The 13,633-nt window shown below is 50.7% G+C and overlaps 1 protein-coding gene across 1 annotated transcript in view; it reads left to right on the forward strand.

The window, feature by feature from the left end:
• The first annotated feature begins 8,989 nt into the window (after positions 1-8,989).
• SYNDIG1 (synapse differentiation inducing 1) overlaps positions 8,990-13,633 on the forward strand; it is an 80,020-nt gene continuing 75,376 nt past the window's right edge. The window contains exon 1 of the mRNA XM_077812088.1: positions 8,990-9,454. Coding sequence (XP_077668214.1) covers positions 8,990-9,454 — 465 coding nt within the window. The remainder of the gene's footprint in view (positions 9,455-13,633) is intronic.

The following is a 13,633-nucleotide window of genomic DNA, read 5'->3' on the forward strand; positions in this document are numbered from 1 at the left end:
TGTTCATGAATCAGCATTTTTTGATGACAAAGCTCTTCGTAAAAAGAAATTCACATCCAGCTGTATGAATAGGCTGAGAATTTCCATAATGTCACACAAGGCTCCTTTGACCAATGGACTAATACGGGGTGGGGGGCTAGACCTGCCAGACTCCGTCTTCACAAAGCGACACACGCACAGCTAAGAAAATTGTCTGTAACTCTGTTTGCACATGCATAGCAGGAAGGGTGAGCGCCATGGCAGGTGCTTCATCTTTGCTTCAAAATGTTTGTCGTCATATGCCTTTGAAATATGTCTGGTTTAACTCTGCTAAGCCTGTGGCTCAGAAATACAAAGGACTTGTGAGGGTTTGGAATGAGACTGTCTGCTGATGGCTCATCCTTGCTGCTTTACTGTTGAAAAATGAATAGATAACTCTGTTTCTTCTTTGAGTCCCTTGGTGTCTATTGACCTTGTTTCTATTGCACAACAAAATTTGTTGGCATTCAAGTTGCTTATTGATTAAAGCTTAGAGGCTTGCAGCTCAGGAATTTCTCCTCAAAAGCAATCAGTGACACCTTTTATTATTTTGTTGTCACTGTATTCAAATAAAGAGAGGCAAGCATCTCACCCAGTCTGTGCTCAGAACATTGGCTGATCACTACTTGAGAATCAGAGTAATAGCCGTGTTAGTCTGTATTCGCAAAAAGATGCATCCGATGCATCCGATGAAGTAAGCTGTAGCTCACGAAAGCTCATGCTCAAATAAATTGGTTAGTCTCTAAGGTGCCACAAGTACTCCTTTTCTTTTTACTTGAGAATCACCTCTGAATTAGGGGAACGCATTAGCCCTGTTACTATAGGAATGCTGAGTGGAAATACGGCTCATTTTCTCATCCTTGCAGTAATTTCAGACATAGATTTCAAAGTGGACCAACCACGTGATCCTTCCTGTTTAAGAAAATGCCTGTTGGTTTAGGATCTTACTTCAAGTGGGTGGCCACCAGCCAGTTAGTTATTAGCTCTGCCCTGGGTGTGTTGAAATCAGTGGCAAAACGCTCTTGGGAGAGTGGCGCCTTAAGAAATGTACGTGTTACTTCACCTTTAAGGTCTGGAACTTCTGGTGTGGCATTCCTAGCTGGAGACCAAACTTGGCCTCTGGTCTACGCTTAAACAAGATCAGCCTGGGTACACTATTCAGGGCTGTGAAAAATCTCACGCCGTATGCAATGTAGTTAGGTCAACCTAACCCAAGGGGTAGACATGGCTTGGTTGATGGCAGAATTCTTCTGTTGACCTCGCTCCTGCCTCTGAGAGGTGGATTAACGATGTTGATGGAAACACCCCTTTGGCTGAGGTAGGAAGTGTTTACGTTATGGTGCCATAAAGCCATTGCTGTGCTGCCATGGTGTAGACATACCCTCCATGATCCCCGTAGCAACTAGAGTGGCCATTGTTTGGCCTCTTTTTTTTTTTCCTTCTAAAACACCTAAGTGACTGAAACAATGAGGAGTCCGGTGGCACCTTAAAGGCTAGCTATCTGTTAGTCTTTAAGGTGCCACCAGACTCCTCGTTGTTTTTGTGGCTACAGACTCACATGGCTACACCTCTGCTAAGTGACTGAGGTGTCGAAGTCCGATTTTCAAAAGATTTAGGGCACTTACAGCCAAAATTCCATCGGCTTTCAATGAGATGTAGGTGCTTAAGTCAAGTTTGAAAATGTCACTTGGCTCCTAAGTCACTTAGGTCCAAATTATAATTGACTCAAGGGGAGATAGGTGCCTAAATGCCTTTAAAAATCTGGCCCTTAGGCACTTAGGAAAATTTTGTTCTGTGTTCCCCAGCACCACACCTCTTTTTCTCCCCTGGGATGGGAGAAGAATTGGAGGATGGCTTTCATTTCCAAAAGTGACAAGTGATTTGAGACCCGTTAAGGGCTCTAGTTTTCGGAAGGTTCTGAATACCCTGCCTCTGTTAGGACCTTTTATGGTGTTTCAAGTTGGGTCCTCAGACCTTACTAGTCACCTTGGAAATCTAGGCCGCTTTGTGCACTGCCAGATTCTCCAGTCCCACTACTTCTCTGAGCCCTCCCTAGCCACCGCGGGGGACCGGGCCCAGGAAGCTGGAGGCAGGATTAGTCTGGGTGCTTTCCCGAGGATAATGTCACTGATCTTGCCATTGCTGTAAGTGGCCCAACTCGCCACCGCATTGTGTCCCCACTCAAATCCAAAGTGTGTTTAACACTCTGCCAGATGGCGAACGTTTTATGCTTGCTTGCGCTGTTGTAAATAACAACCCAGGATGAGACTCCGGCTCCTGGAGCTGAGCGTTATCTGGTCAATATTAGCGCCTACAGCAAGCAGGCAGGGAATCTGACAGGTGAACTTGAAGGCAGAGATAAGGGTGGTTTGAAATTGCATTTCCCCAAGTCCTACTGACACAGACAAGACTTTCTTTGTTGGGCGGCGTGACCTCCCGGAGGTGTGGGTCCTGCTCGCCCGACGTTAGTGAAGCCACTCAGATGACTGGCACAACAGCGGCCACCCCGTGCGTTATTTTTGGGCACGGCCTGACGTACACATTTTATCCTAAATAATGCCCCAGTTGTGGAGCTTCCTGTCAGCATTTCTACATGGTGGCTCTGTGTGTGTGGACAAATGCGTGTCAGGGCGCCAGCCACGGGGCAGAGGGCAAGGGTTGGTTGAAAAATTTCACTCTGCTCTACCGAGAACCAGAACACTTTTTCTATCTGAGAAGGGAATGGGAAAAGCTGGACTATCCAGGGAACAATGGTTAGCCCAGCATATGATGTCTGATACTGAGAACTAATCAGAAAGTGAGAATGTTTCTGTGCCTTCCTTGTCTCGCTTTCCTTTGTCACTAACTGAAGACACAAAAACATGCCGATGCTAGAGGAGTATTAAGTGGTATAAGGCAGATTATAAAACCATTCAGAGCAGCTTCTGGACGATATCCTGTACTGTAGAAAGAGGTTTATTCAATCAGAAATTGCTTGTATCTTAGTAACGACTGGAGGCCCCAGCCAAGATCTGGGCCCCAGTGTGCTCGGCATTGTGTGTGTGTGTATATATATATATATACAGTGCGAGACATGCTCTTTGGAGGCTACTGTGTGAACAGGCGAGTGATTATTTATTATCGTGTCGTTGTCAGGGAACAGAGGCAGTCAGTATTTTGCCCAAGGTCATGCAGGCATTCTGTGGCAGAACCAGAATTTGAACCTATGTCTGCTGAGTCCCAGGGCAGTGCCTTAACTACAGGCCATGCTACTTCTCTACCGCCCCATATGGCGTCCATCAGAGGGTTGTTTGGCCAGCTTGCTCCTGGAACTCCTCTGAAGCCATCCGAGGCTCAGAGATGTCCCTTGCTGAGCACAGAAGGTGAGACTGGTGCAAAACGTCAGGTGACTTGCTTGGCTCATGGCGACGCGTGGCTCTGTTGTGTTTACGTTCCTTGCCTGAGCCAGCTGGAGGAAAGGTTGCCACTGGTCGAGAAGGACCTTCTGGAAGAGCTGCGGTGAATGACTATTATACTGTTGTTGAAACTGGTTCTTTAGGGCCAGCTGCAGACCTGGCACCCGGGTCCTGGCCCCAATGATGGTCAAGTTCCTCTTAGATGAATATTCTTATCAAGGAAGTTAGAGGGAGCTAGGCTGGCTGTTCCTGAAGGGAAGGGATATTCAACACCGATGTCCCTCCATGCGTTTAGCCCGATGCCCAAGTAAACTGCTGTTATAGAAGGCAAGCCTGGGGACTCCTGTCCAAGAGGTCCCTTTAGAGAACTGCCCAGTAAATGATGGCCCGATTGGCTCCTCTCACAGGAAAACGTGGGTGGAATCTGAGGGGGAAGAAATCTCCATTGGAGAGACCAGGCCCTCTTTCCACTACCCCCCAGTACAGCAGGCTCCAAAGCCTGGGGGCCCATGAGAGACCAGGGCCACCAGGACAGGAGTTCTGTGCCAGCTCTGGGACCCTGTTGCTACCTACCTCGCTGCTCCCTGGCAGATATCCAGTAAGTGTTTCCCCAGCTGATGGCTGTCCCCATGCCTTTTAAGGGAGGTCCCACAGCCTCAGGGGAGGGAAGGGGCAGTTTTACAAAGCAGCTGAACAGAAATATTGAGGCTTTGTGTGTTACCAATAGTTGGCGTTTTTCCTTTCATTTCCCCACAGCAAAGGGGTAGCTTGAAATTCAGAGGCCCCCCAGAATATCAAATACTGAAGAGAGGTTCAATTTTAGGGCTGTCTCAAACTGATAATGATCTCTTAAAGACACATTTGTTGTCCAGAAGCTCAGTGAGAACGGACTCAAAGGTGGGTCTCCAATGTGCCATTCGCCATCACTGTTTCATGTACAGCATTCTGGGTGAGAACATAAGATGACTTCATGCCTGTAAAACTAAACTGGCTCTTTATTAAAATAACTATTTACAGAGATGCTTCAGCCAGCGCTCCAGCCATGTGCACACAGACTGACTTCCTGGTGCTTTCCTCAAACTCTTCCCTTCTGCAACCTGTGCTCTGCCCTGCAGGTTCCATGAAGGTTGCCATAATTGCTGCTCTCAAATCGCCAGCTTTACTTACAAGCTGAGGAAGCGATTCTCCTTTCACTCATGCCACTTTTACCCTGGTGTAACTGCAGTGGCATCGGTGGAGGGACTCCTGCTTTGCACTGGCATGAGCTAGAGGAGAAAATTGGCTGATTGTTTTGCAGGATGATGAGCATCACTCATTTAAACGAGTTTTAATCATAAAGACGAGGCCCCTTTTCTGACTCCTCTAATATTGTCTCATGTTAGTTGTACTGAAAAGGGTTTTAAATAATCCTTCGGTGAAACTGACCCTCAAATCCCGAGCTAAATTAATCTGGAAACTAGCTTAAATATTCTCACTAGGTTCTACAGGTTTAGGGCCAAATTCATTCCTGCTGCAACTCCATGGGCATCCACCAGGGTGGAATCCTACCCACCCTGCCCTCATGCAAGTTCTGTGAGTGCAAGTTCAGAACTGTTAGCCAAGGGAATAAAGTGTATTCTTGACATGTTAAACCAAGAGGGTCTCCGTGCCGTGAAACCAAGCAGCGGGCAGCAATTGGAACCTATTTACATTAGCTTTCTTGTACTGTACACAAATTTCCTGCACCATCCCCAGTGGAAAGAACCGTAGAGCAGCTGTTACAAGTGTTTTAAATATCTCCAGCAAGTAGGCAGGAGGACAGCAAATATTTGAAATCTAGAATTGTTTAGAGGAAACCAGCACGAAAGACTGGGATTTTGCTTGTCATGGTCACTCCATGACAGGATTTCCCCACTCCCCTTGTTCACGTGGGATGGAGAGAGAGGGCAAAGACGCTCTAATTAGAAAGATATTGAATTCAGCTTTGTCTCTAGACAATCCACAGGAGTGAAATCCTCCCAGTAGGGTGGGTTGTCTTGGAGAGCCTGCTCTAAAGCCCACTGAAGTTAATACATTTTTCCGGGCTTTGGATCAGACTGCGGCGGAGAGATCATCTGGGCTCCTGTTGATTTACTGGATACCTGTGAACTTCAAGTAGCAATTTACACAGGCTGCATTGGAAGCAAACAGGTCTCCCTAGAAGGAGGGGTTTGGGCCAGAAACAAGTGTTCTTAGCCTGATGAGCCGCCCTGTTGATTTCTAGTGCCTTGATGTAACCCCACTAGCTAGACGGGATGGATTAGGTCTCTTCTAGAGGCTGAGTTGCGTAAGAGGTTGACCAGGCTATGACTGTGCCCATGAAAGGGCATTCGTCCTTTAGCTCCAGCAGCAGGCGTGTTTGCTTTCAGGTCTGTAGGTCCTGTGTTCTCACCACTGGCTGGCCCGTGCCGCATTGATGACGCTGACACTAACTGCCATTAGACACCGCGGCTGGCCTGTGCCGGCTGGCTTGGGCTGCAGGGCTCTTCAATTGTGCCATAGATGCCCTGGTGTTACCCAGGGTTTTTTAGAATCCAAAGCAGTGGTAATTGAACTGTTTTTTATTTTTTATTTTTTTTAAAGGTGGTGTGGGGAATAAATTAATGGCGGGCACAGCTCATCCGTCTGATAAATGATTGATACAAGCAAGTGTGCTTTTATTGAAAACTGCTATTCATTGGATTTTAAGCACACATACGCAATAGGTTTAGGACATTTTTAGGTATAGTTATTTACAGTTTGAGATGGCTTTGAGTGATCACCAGCCGGGTTTTTAGGGCCCTTTTCTTGCCCAGCTGATGGGGAGCTTAGATGTCAGCTCTTTGCTTAAAGAAAAGCTCCCCAAACTGCTTTAAAGCATATGTTTTATTTAATTTTTATGGCTAACTTTAAACAAAGCACATAACCTTTAGTTTTCAGAGTAACAGCCATGTTAGTCTGTATTCGCAAAAAGAACAGGAGGACTTGTGGCACCTTAGAGACTAACCAATTTATTTGAGCATAAGCTTTCGTGGGCTACAGCTCACTTTATCGGATTTAGTGATTTTAGTGGGTTACCAATTTTTTAAATTTTAATGAACTGTTGTTTTAAAGAATTTTTAGTATTTGTAGTTATAACAATAATATGTTAGGGGCACTTAAAACCAAGGTTGCTCTATGTTTACTTTTTTATATAATTTTTTGTTTTAATTTTTTTATTTTGATCGCAAAGCTGCTAACATGCAGCTGTACGGCTTTGCCTCTTAGGGCCGAAGGGTTCCCTAGCTCTGTGCGGTTTGGTTTGGGCTGGCAGTGCCTGAACATACAGAATTGCTGACTGCACTTCTATCGAATTCTGGAGTAACACGGGCTCAGGCTGGAGTAATGTGGGCTCAGGCTGGAGCCCGGGCTCTGGGACCCTGCAAGGTGGGAGGGTCCCAGAGCTCGGCCTGCAGCCGGAGTGTCGACATTGCGATTAAACTGCCCCGTGACCCAAGCCAGCTGGCACAGGCCAGCTGCAGATGTGTAATGGCGGTGTAGACATACCCTTTGTGAAGTGAAAGCCAGTTCTGATTGAAACAACTCCCCAAACCCACATTCCATCTATAAACAGCAGCCTCCTTAGATGAGGAATTGTTTGGAGATGGGTGAAAAAATAACTGCTAGTGCAGAGGTCCCGCTGGAAATATTAACACACAAACCCGCGCTATAGATTTGCAGTGATCCCTGGAGGAACTGAGTCCCATTAGCTTCTTGGGATAGATGTAATCCCTTGCGCTCAGGTGGTATTCAGTCAGTTTGAAGGGAAACTGCCCCACAAACACACACATTTCCCTTTTCCTCAGACCAAAAGCCTGAAATTTCAACAGATAATGAGCCCCTTCCAGGAACCCTGAGAGCTCTACAAGAATCCATTTGCTGTCAGGTCTGGGCAAGCACAATGGATGCTTTCACTTCACCCTGCTTGTGGATTTGTGTTTTTGAATGTGCCGAGTGCACACCAGGATAGGAAATTCTCCATCCAGTGGGAGTGAGGTGCAGGCATTGTGTGGGCTGCATGCGAGTGAAGTGAAAAGCATTTGCCATGCAACCGCTGCGTGAAACATTCTGGGTGATGGACCCCAGCCAGGCAGTGGGTGCGGGCCCTGCCTTTCACATCCCTCCCTGTCACGCCACCACGTTCCCTGCTGTTTCTCTTGGAACCTGATGTCTTGGCTCTGTCAGCAACGTGGGAGGACCTGAATCGACCTGTATGCCATACATGTCATGCCTGGCACACAGGAATTGCCACACTGGTCCATCTGGTCCCTTATCCTGTCTCCGATGGCCGTCAGCACCAGTGGTTTCAGCGAGAGGCACAAGAAACCCTGTGTCATGGCTCTGTCCCTCTAATGGCGGTTCAGTTTACAAGCCTGCTACTGGCTGCGAGCTAATAGGCCTGGTGCTTTGGCTCAAGCCAAGTGGTAGCTGCTGTTGCTTTTAGGTTGAGGGTTCGGTCCGCTAGGATGATCCACCCAGTGGTGTCATTGGTAGGTGGTGACCCACAGGGAGCTTTGAACTCCTCTGAAGCTCCGGGCAGCTTACCGGGCCATGGGGAGCCTGGGATCCCTCCTAGCAAAGTGTCTCTCACTGGCCCTGATCCTGGTTGAAGCGTGGGAGGGGGGGGGAGATGAGTCTTTGACACTCTCTGTGCTAACAGTACAGGCCAGATTCCAAGATTTGTGTTTTCTTCCCATTCTTTGTTAATTTGCCAGGGGAAGGTGCGGTGGATGCTCATGGGGTTTTGTGCCATGAGTGTGGAGTTTCTCCTGAGGGTTAATGCTTAGCTGAAATCCTCCTTTTGGCATGGCACAGCCCAGTGCGAAAACATAAACCCCAGGCCGGCTTGGCACGTCGCTTGGGCATTCCCTCTTGTTCCATGCGTTAAACTACAGGGGTTCTCAGACTTCATGGCACCGCGACCCCCTTCTGACAACAAAAGTTACTACCACCCCTGGCCAGGGGGCGGGGGGGAGGAGGGGGTCAAAGCTGAAGCTCAAGGGCTTCAGCCCCAGGCAGGGGGCCTGTAACCTGAGCCTCACCGCCCAGGGCTGAAGCCCTCAGGCTTTGGCTTCGGCCCTGGGCAGTGGAACTCGGGCTTCGGCCATGGGCCCCAGCAAGTCTAAACCAGCCTTGGTGACCCCATTAAAACGGGGTCACGACCCACTTTGGGGTCCCGCCCCACAGTTGAGAACCCCTGCGTTAAGGTCTTGCTTTAAAAGGACTGGGTTAGAAAAGGCCAGGGACGTCCCCACTCGGGGCTCCGGTGGGCCGGGCGATCTCCCTGCGTGGAGCGGCTGGCAGGATCGGGGCCTACGTTTGTTAGTCTCTAAGGTGCCACAAGTACTTCTTTTCTTATTGCTTCCGTCGTTATACCTGCTATCAGGGGTCGGATGCAGATTTGGGAGGTCTGATGTTTAATTTTCATGTTAGTATTTATTTCACACACCCCCTCAGGAAAATGGGAGCCGTTACTGCAGTGTGAGCAGTGTTTCCGAGTGACCAGCTAAGACCCCTGTGGGAGGAAGGAAAAAACCAGCATGGATGGGCTCCTAGAACAGACCAGTGTGCTAATGCACGGGAAAATCGCTGAAGCTGGGAAAAAGAATGGCTTAATTAACACCAGGAACTTAATGGCGGAGAACAGAGATGGCCTGGTCTCCGTGTACCCAGCCCCACAGTACCAGAGCCACATTGTGGGCAATCTCGCTGCTCAAAGCAGGAACGACCCGGTGCAGCAGCTGCTGGACCCCAATACGCTCCAACAGACGGTGGAGTCCCACTACCGCCCCAACCTCATCCTCTACTCGGAGAACGTGCTGCGCTCCTGGGGGGAGAGCGTGAGCGCCGAGTGCTGTGAGACGACCTTCATCGAGGACCGCTCCCCCACCAAGGACAGCCTGGAGTACCCCGACAGCAAGTTCATCGACCTCTCCGGTGACGACATCAAGATCCACACCCTCTCCTATGACGTGGAGGAAGATGAGGATTTCCAGGAGCTGGAGGTCAGATATTGCATGTTGCCTGTTGGAGAGGGATGCAGGGGGGTGTTATTTTGAATGATATGGGAGGGGCATGATGCTCATTTCGAGCACTGGTGCGGCCCCGATCCTGCAAGACACTTGAGCACACACATGACTGTAACTTCTCAGGTGAAACCTCCAGCCCCATTGAAGCCCCTGGCAAAATTCACATTGAGTTCAGTGGGGCCAGAATTTCACCCGTCCACTTCCACTGGAAGCCTGTGAGGCTCCCTACTGTGCACGTGCTTTGCTGGGCTGCGGCCTGGATCGTCTTGCCTGGATCTGGCTACCACTAGCTGCCCTAAGAAGTGTGTCCATGTAAGACGTTACTGTGTTATCAGCCCTGAACTGTAGCCTCACGTGGTCCAAATAAAACCTAAGAGGCTAAGTATTTCTTTATGTTGTTCCCTGGCCAGGGGGTTTCTCCATTCAAAAAGGCCCAGATGGGAAGAGTTTGCAAGCTTCTGGTTTCCCTAGGGCTAGCATTACCCTTTGATTGGCTCATTGACATGCAACAAAAGGCAGAAATGTTTTTTTTCTTTGTGGTTTCTGTACCGATAGAGCAGGGAAAGGGGAATTCTTCATGTCCGGTTTAGTAGCCGTCAGGCTGTCTTGGGTACCAACTCCACGCGAGAGACGTGGTCTTAACAAGGTATGCCAGAGGAGTTTGCTGTAAGAACCCTGTCCTGCGGCGTTTGCCAGTCAGCTCTGGGGACTGGGATTTTAGGACAACAAATTGCCCAGCTGTCCCCTTCAAAGCCAGCTCCTCCATGTAGGGTTCGATGTAGATAATTATCATGGGTGTTTAATTGCATGATCCTGTTGTTGACACATCTGGCCCTAAATCCTGCACCAAGAGCCCCTCCCTTTCGGTGAACTCAAACCAGCCAGGCCTTCTGAGGCCACCTGGAATTTCTGGCTGGAGCAAGCTGCAGACCGCCCCTGGAACCGACATGCCGGGGGGATCAGTGGAGGGCCTGTGTGTGCACTGAATGGGCTTCTCCCTCTTTCACAGGATTCTGTGGTTTTTAACAACAAAATATTCAAAAGGAGCCCAGTCCAAACGGGGCCTGCTGTGGTCCGGGGGGCTCTTCCTGAGAAGTCTAATGGCTGTTCGGTCAGGTCTGGCCTGTGTCACTGTGCACAAAGGGGGCCGCGTGGTTCTGAAAAGCTCTCTGCAAAACCTGGGGCGGGGGGAGTAGCCTCACGCTTTCCCTCTTTGCTTTCCAAGGAGGTAGGAGAGACGCCCTCTTTCCCCTTCCGTCACTGTAGGGAGCAGCACTGGCTGGTGGCTTGGGCACTGGGCTCAGGAGACCTGCGTCCTGTTCCCACGTCTGCCCCGACCTTCAATGTGACCTTGAAGCGTTCTGTGCCCTGGTTAGATTGCACGGCCTCTGGAGCACCGCGCGTCGCACGCCAGGCGCATGACAGCGCCGGGCACAACCCAGCCCCCGTCTCAGTTGGGGGCTCCAGCTGCTACTGTTCTACCACAGAGACAATTCTGCTGGAGGGGTGGAGCTGGGCTGATTGCTGCATCAGCACAAGTGCTTCGAGCAGCCCCGGTCCATGGGACGTCCTCCCCTTGGATCCTGGGTAGAGTTTGGGTCACCCCAGCTGGGACAGAGTAGCTCCAGGGGAAATGCTCGGCGGAGGTGCCCATCTGAGGAGAGAAGAGCGGCAGGGAGTCTGCGTGTCTGAGAGAGGTGGGGAAGAACGCGTGTTGTCTGCACCTGGCACAACGAGGCCCTGGTCTCGGTTGAGGCCCCTAATACGGCAAAGACACAGCAATTGTCCCCCTGGCCCAAACAGGCAGGGCAGGTTCCTGTGGGGGCCCCGTCTCTCTACACCGCGGGGGTCTATTGTCTTGGTGCTCAGTGGGCACTGGGGCTGCGATAAGCCCTTGACCCGCCTTGAGCCCAGGCTGAGACAATGGCACATGCAGACGTGGGGGGGAGAGTAGATCTGTGCATGATCCCACTCGCAGAGACGCAGTGCGAGGCCCGTGCCAGGGCTGCGGCGTCATGGAGCCCCCAGGCGGCTGGCTCTCAGCCAGAAGAACGCTGCCTTAGCGCGGCTGGCTATGCAGAATTGGCAGCTGCTGGTGGGAGCTGAACGCTTCATGTCAAGCCAGCTCCGGTAGCAATCGCAACACCCCATGCTGCTTAAGAGAGCAGCTGCCACGGGGGAGGGTCCCTGAGCCCTGCTGACGGCAAGGGGAGAGCATGAACGGGCTAACCTCGACCCACCGCGCCCTGGATCAACCTGGTCATTGGGCCCCCCAGTGCTATCGCAACCGAGCACCTCCGAGTCGAGAGCGAAGGTGACCTCCCAGCCCCCCTGTGAGAGGGCGAAGTATCACAGCACTGAGACAGAGAGGTTATGGCCCAGGTTCTCCAAGGCAGTTGGGTACCTAGCTCCCAGTGAGCTCAATGAAACTCAGCTGCCTCAATGGTCCTGAGGAGAGGAGCCCAAGGTCAGAGGCTATGGCAGACCGAGGACTTGAATGCAGAGCCCTGATTTCTGGCCTGGTGCCTCAGCCCCACACCCTATCTTCACAGCCGCTCCTGTGTCTCGCCCCCTGCCTGCTCCCTTACGGTGCTAATGCCTCGCCTCTGAATGTGACACAGAGAGGGAACTGCAAAGGGACCCTAGTGCAGGTCTCCCTGGGGGGGTCCCCGGCAATGGGAACGTGTAGCCCTAACAAGCCTCTCTGGGTGCGGTCCCTGCATCCGTTCACGAGAATCGGTTCACGTGGCTAATCCTAGGCTGGAAGTTGCCACAGTGTGAACGAAGAAAACATTAGCGCAGCAGCAGCTGAGGTGGGGAATGAGCTGCGCTGGGTTGTTAATGACATAAAAATGTCTCTGTCTCTGTCTAAAAGAAGAAAAGAGCTTCTGAATGACACCGCAGGAGCCCTGCAGACTAACAGTGCTCATCACCAGTTACTGGTGAGCGAAGGAGTCTCCCTCCTCCTGGCAATAACACGGAGGACGGGAAAGGGTTTCATCCCACCGGCTTCCCTGGCTGTGCCGCAGAGTTGTCAAGGCAGATCAGCAGTAAAGGGAAATGTAAGCAGAGATCCAAGTCTTTTTTCATCAGCCTTTGGAGAGACTCAAAAAATTTGATCCTGCCATCCCGTATGTGCGGCACATCGCTGTGTATCTGGGAGAATCAGCTGCTGTGCCAAGAGACAGTTAGATGTGAGCTGCATGGCCCAGTGCCCATTCAAGGCACAGATTTGCAAGGGAAGCGTTCTCTTCCCCACACATCTGCGTTGTGGCTTCTTTCTGGGGCTAACCCCCCGCCGTAGACCCTTTCTAGGCGGGCCAACGTGTGGCCAAGGCCTTGTCTACATGGGAAAGTTATACCGGTTTGAATTTACATTGGTGGTTAAACTGGTTTAGCTAAATATTGAATCAACAATATTTAATAGGCAGCAGGTTTACAACAAACAAAAGGAAGTATTTCTTCACACAACGCACAGGCAACCTGTGGAACTTCTTGCCAGAGGATGCTGTGAAGGACAAGACTATAACAGGGTTCAAAGAACTACTAGATAAATTCATGGAGGAGAGGTCCATCAATGGCTATTAGCCAGGATGGGCAGGGATGGTGTCCCTAGCCACTGTTTGCTGGAAGCTGGGAATGGGTGACAGGGGATGGATCACTTGGTGAGTCCCTGTTCTGTTCATTCCCTCTGGGGCACCTGGCATTGGCCACTGTCGGCAGACAGGACACCTGGCTAGATGGACCTTTGCTCTGACCCAGTCTGGTCGTTCTTATGTAACGTTGAATTTCATCTGCTGTTTTGTTGTCTAGTTACCCGGTTCAGTGAGATTCCTTTGTAACTCTTTGCAGTCTGCTTTGGACTTAACTATCTTGAGCATAGGCACCAACTTCCTCTCTACCCAGGGGGTGCTCGACCTCTCCCACCTCCACCCCAGGCCTGCCCCCACTCCACCCCTTCCTCCGAGGCCCACGCTGTCTCTTCCCACCCCCTCCGCTGAGCGCACCCTGTCCCTGCTCCTTCCTCTCCCCGCCCCCAGCTAGGGTTGCCAATTTTGATTGATGAAACCTTCAAGAATACATCCATGTAACATAATCTTTAATTCCTGGAGACTCTGGGACCATCCTGGAGGGGTTGGCAACCCTACCCCCAGC

This window comes from Eretmochelys imbricata, chromosome 3 (genome assembly GCF_965152235.1).
Source record: "Eretmochelys imbricata isolate rEreImb1 chromosome 3, rEreImb1.hap1, whole genome shotgun sequence".
Classification (NCBI taxonomy): Eukaryota; Metazoa; Chordata; order Testudines; family Cheloniidae; genus Eretmochelys; species Eretmochelys imbricata.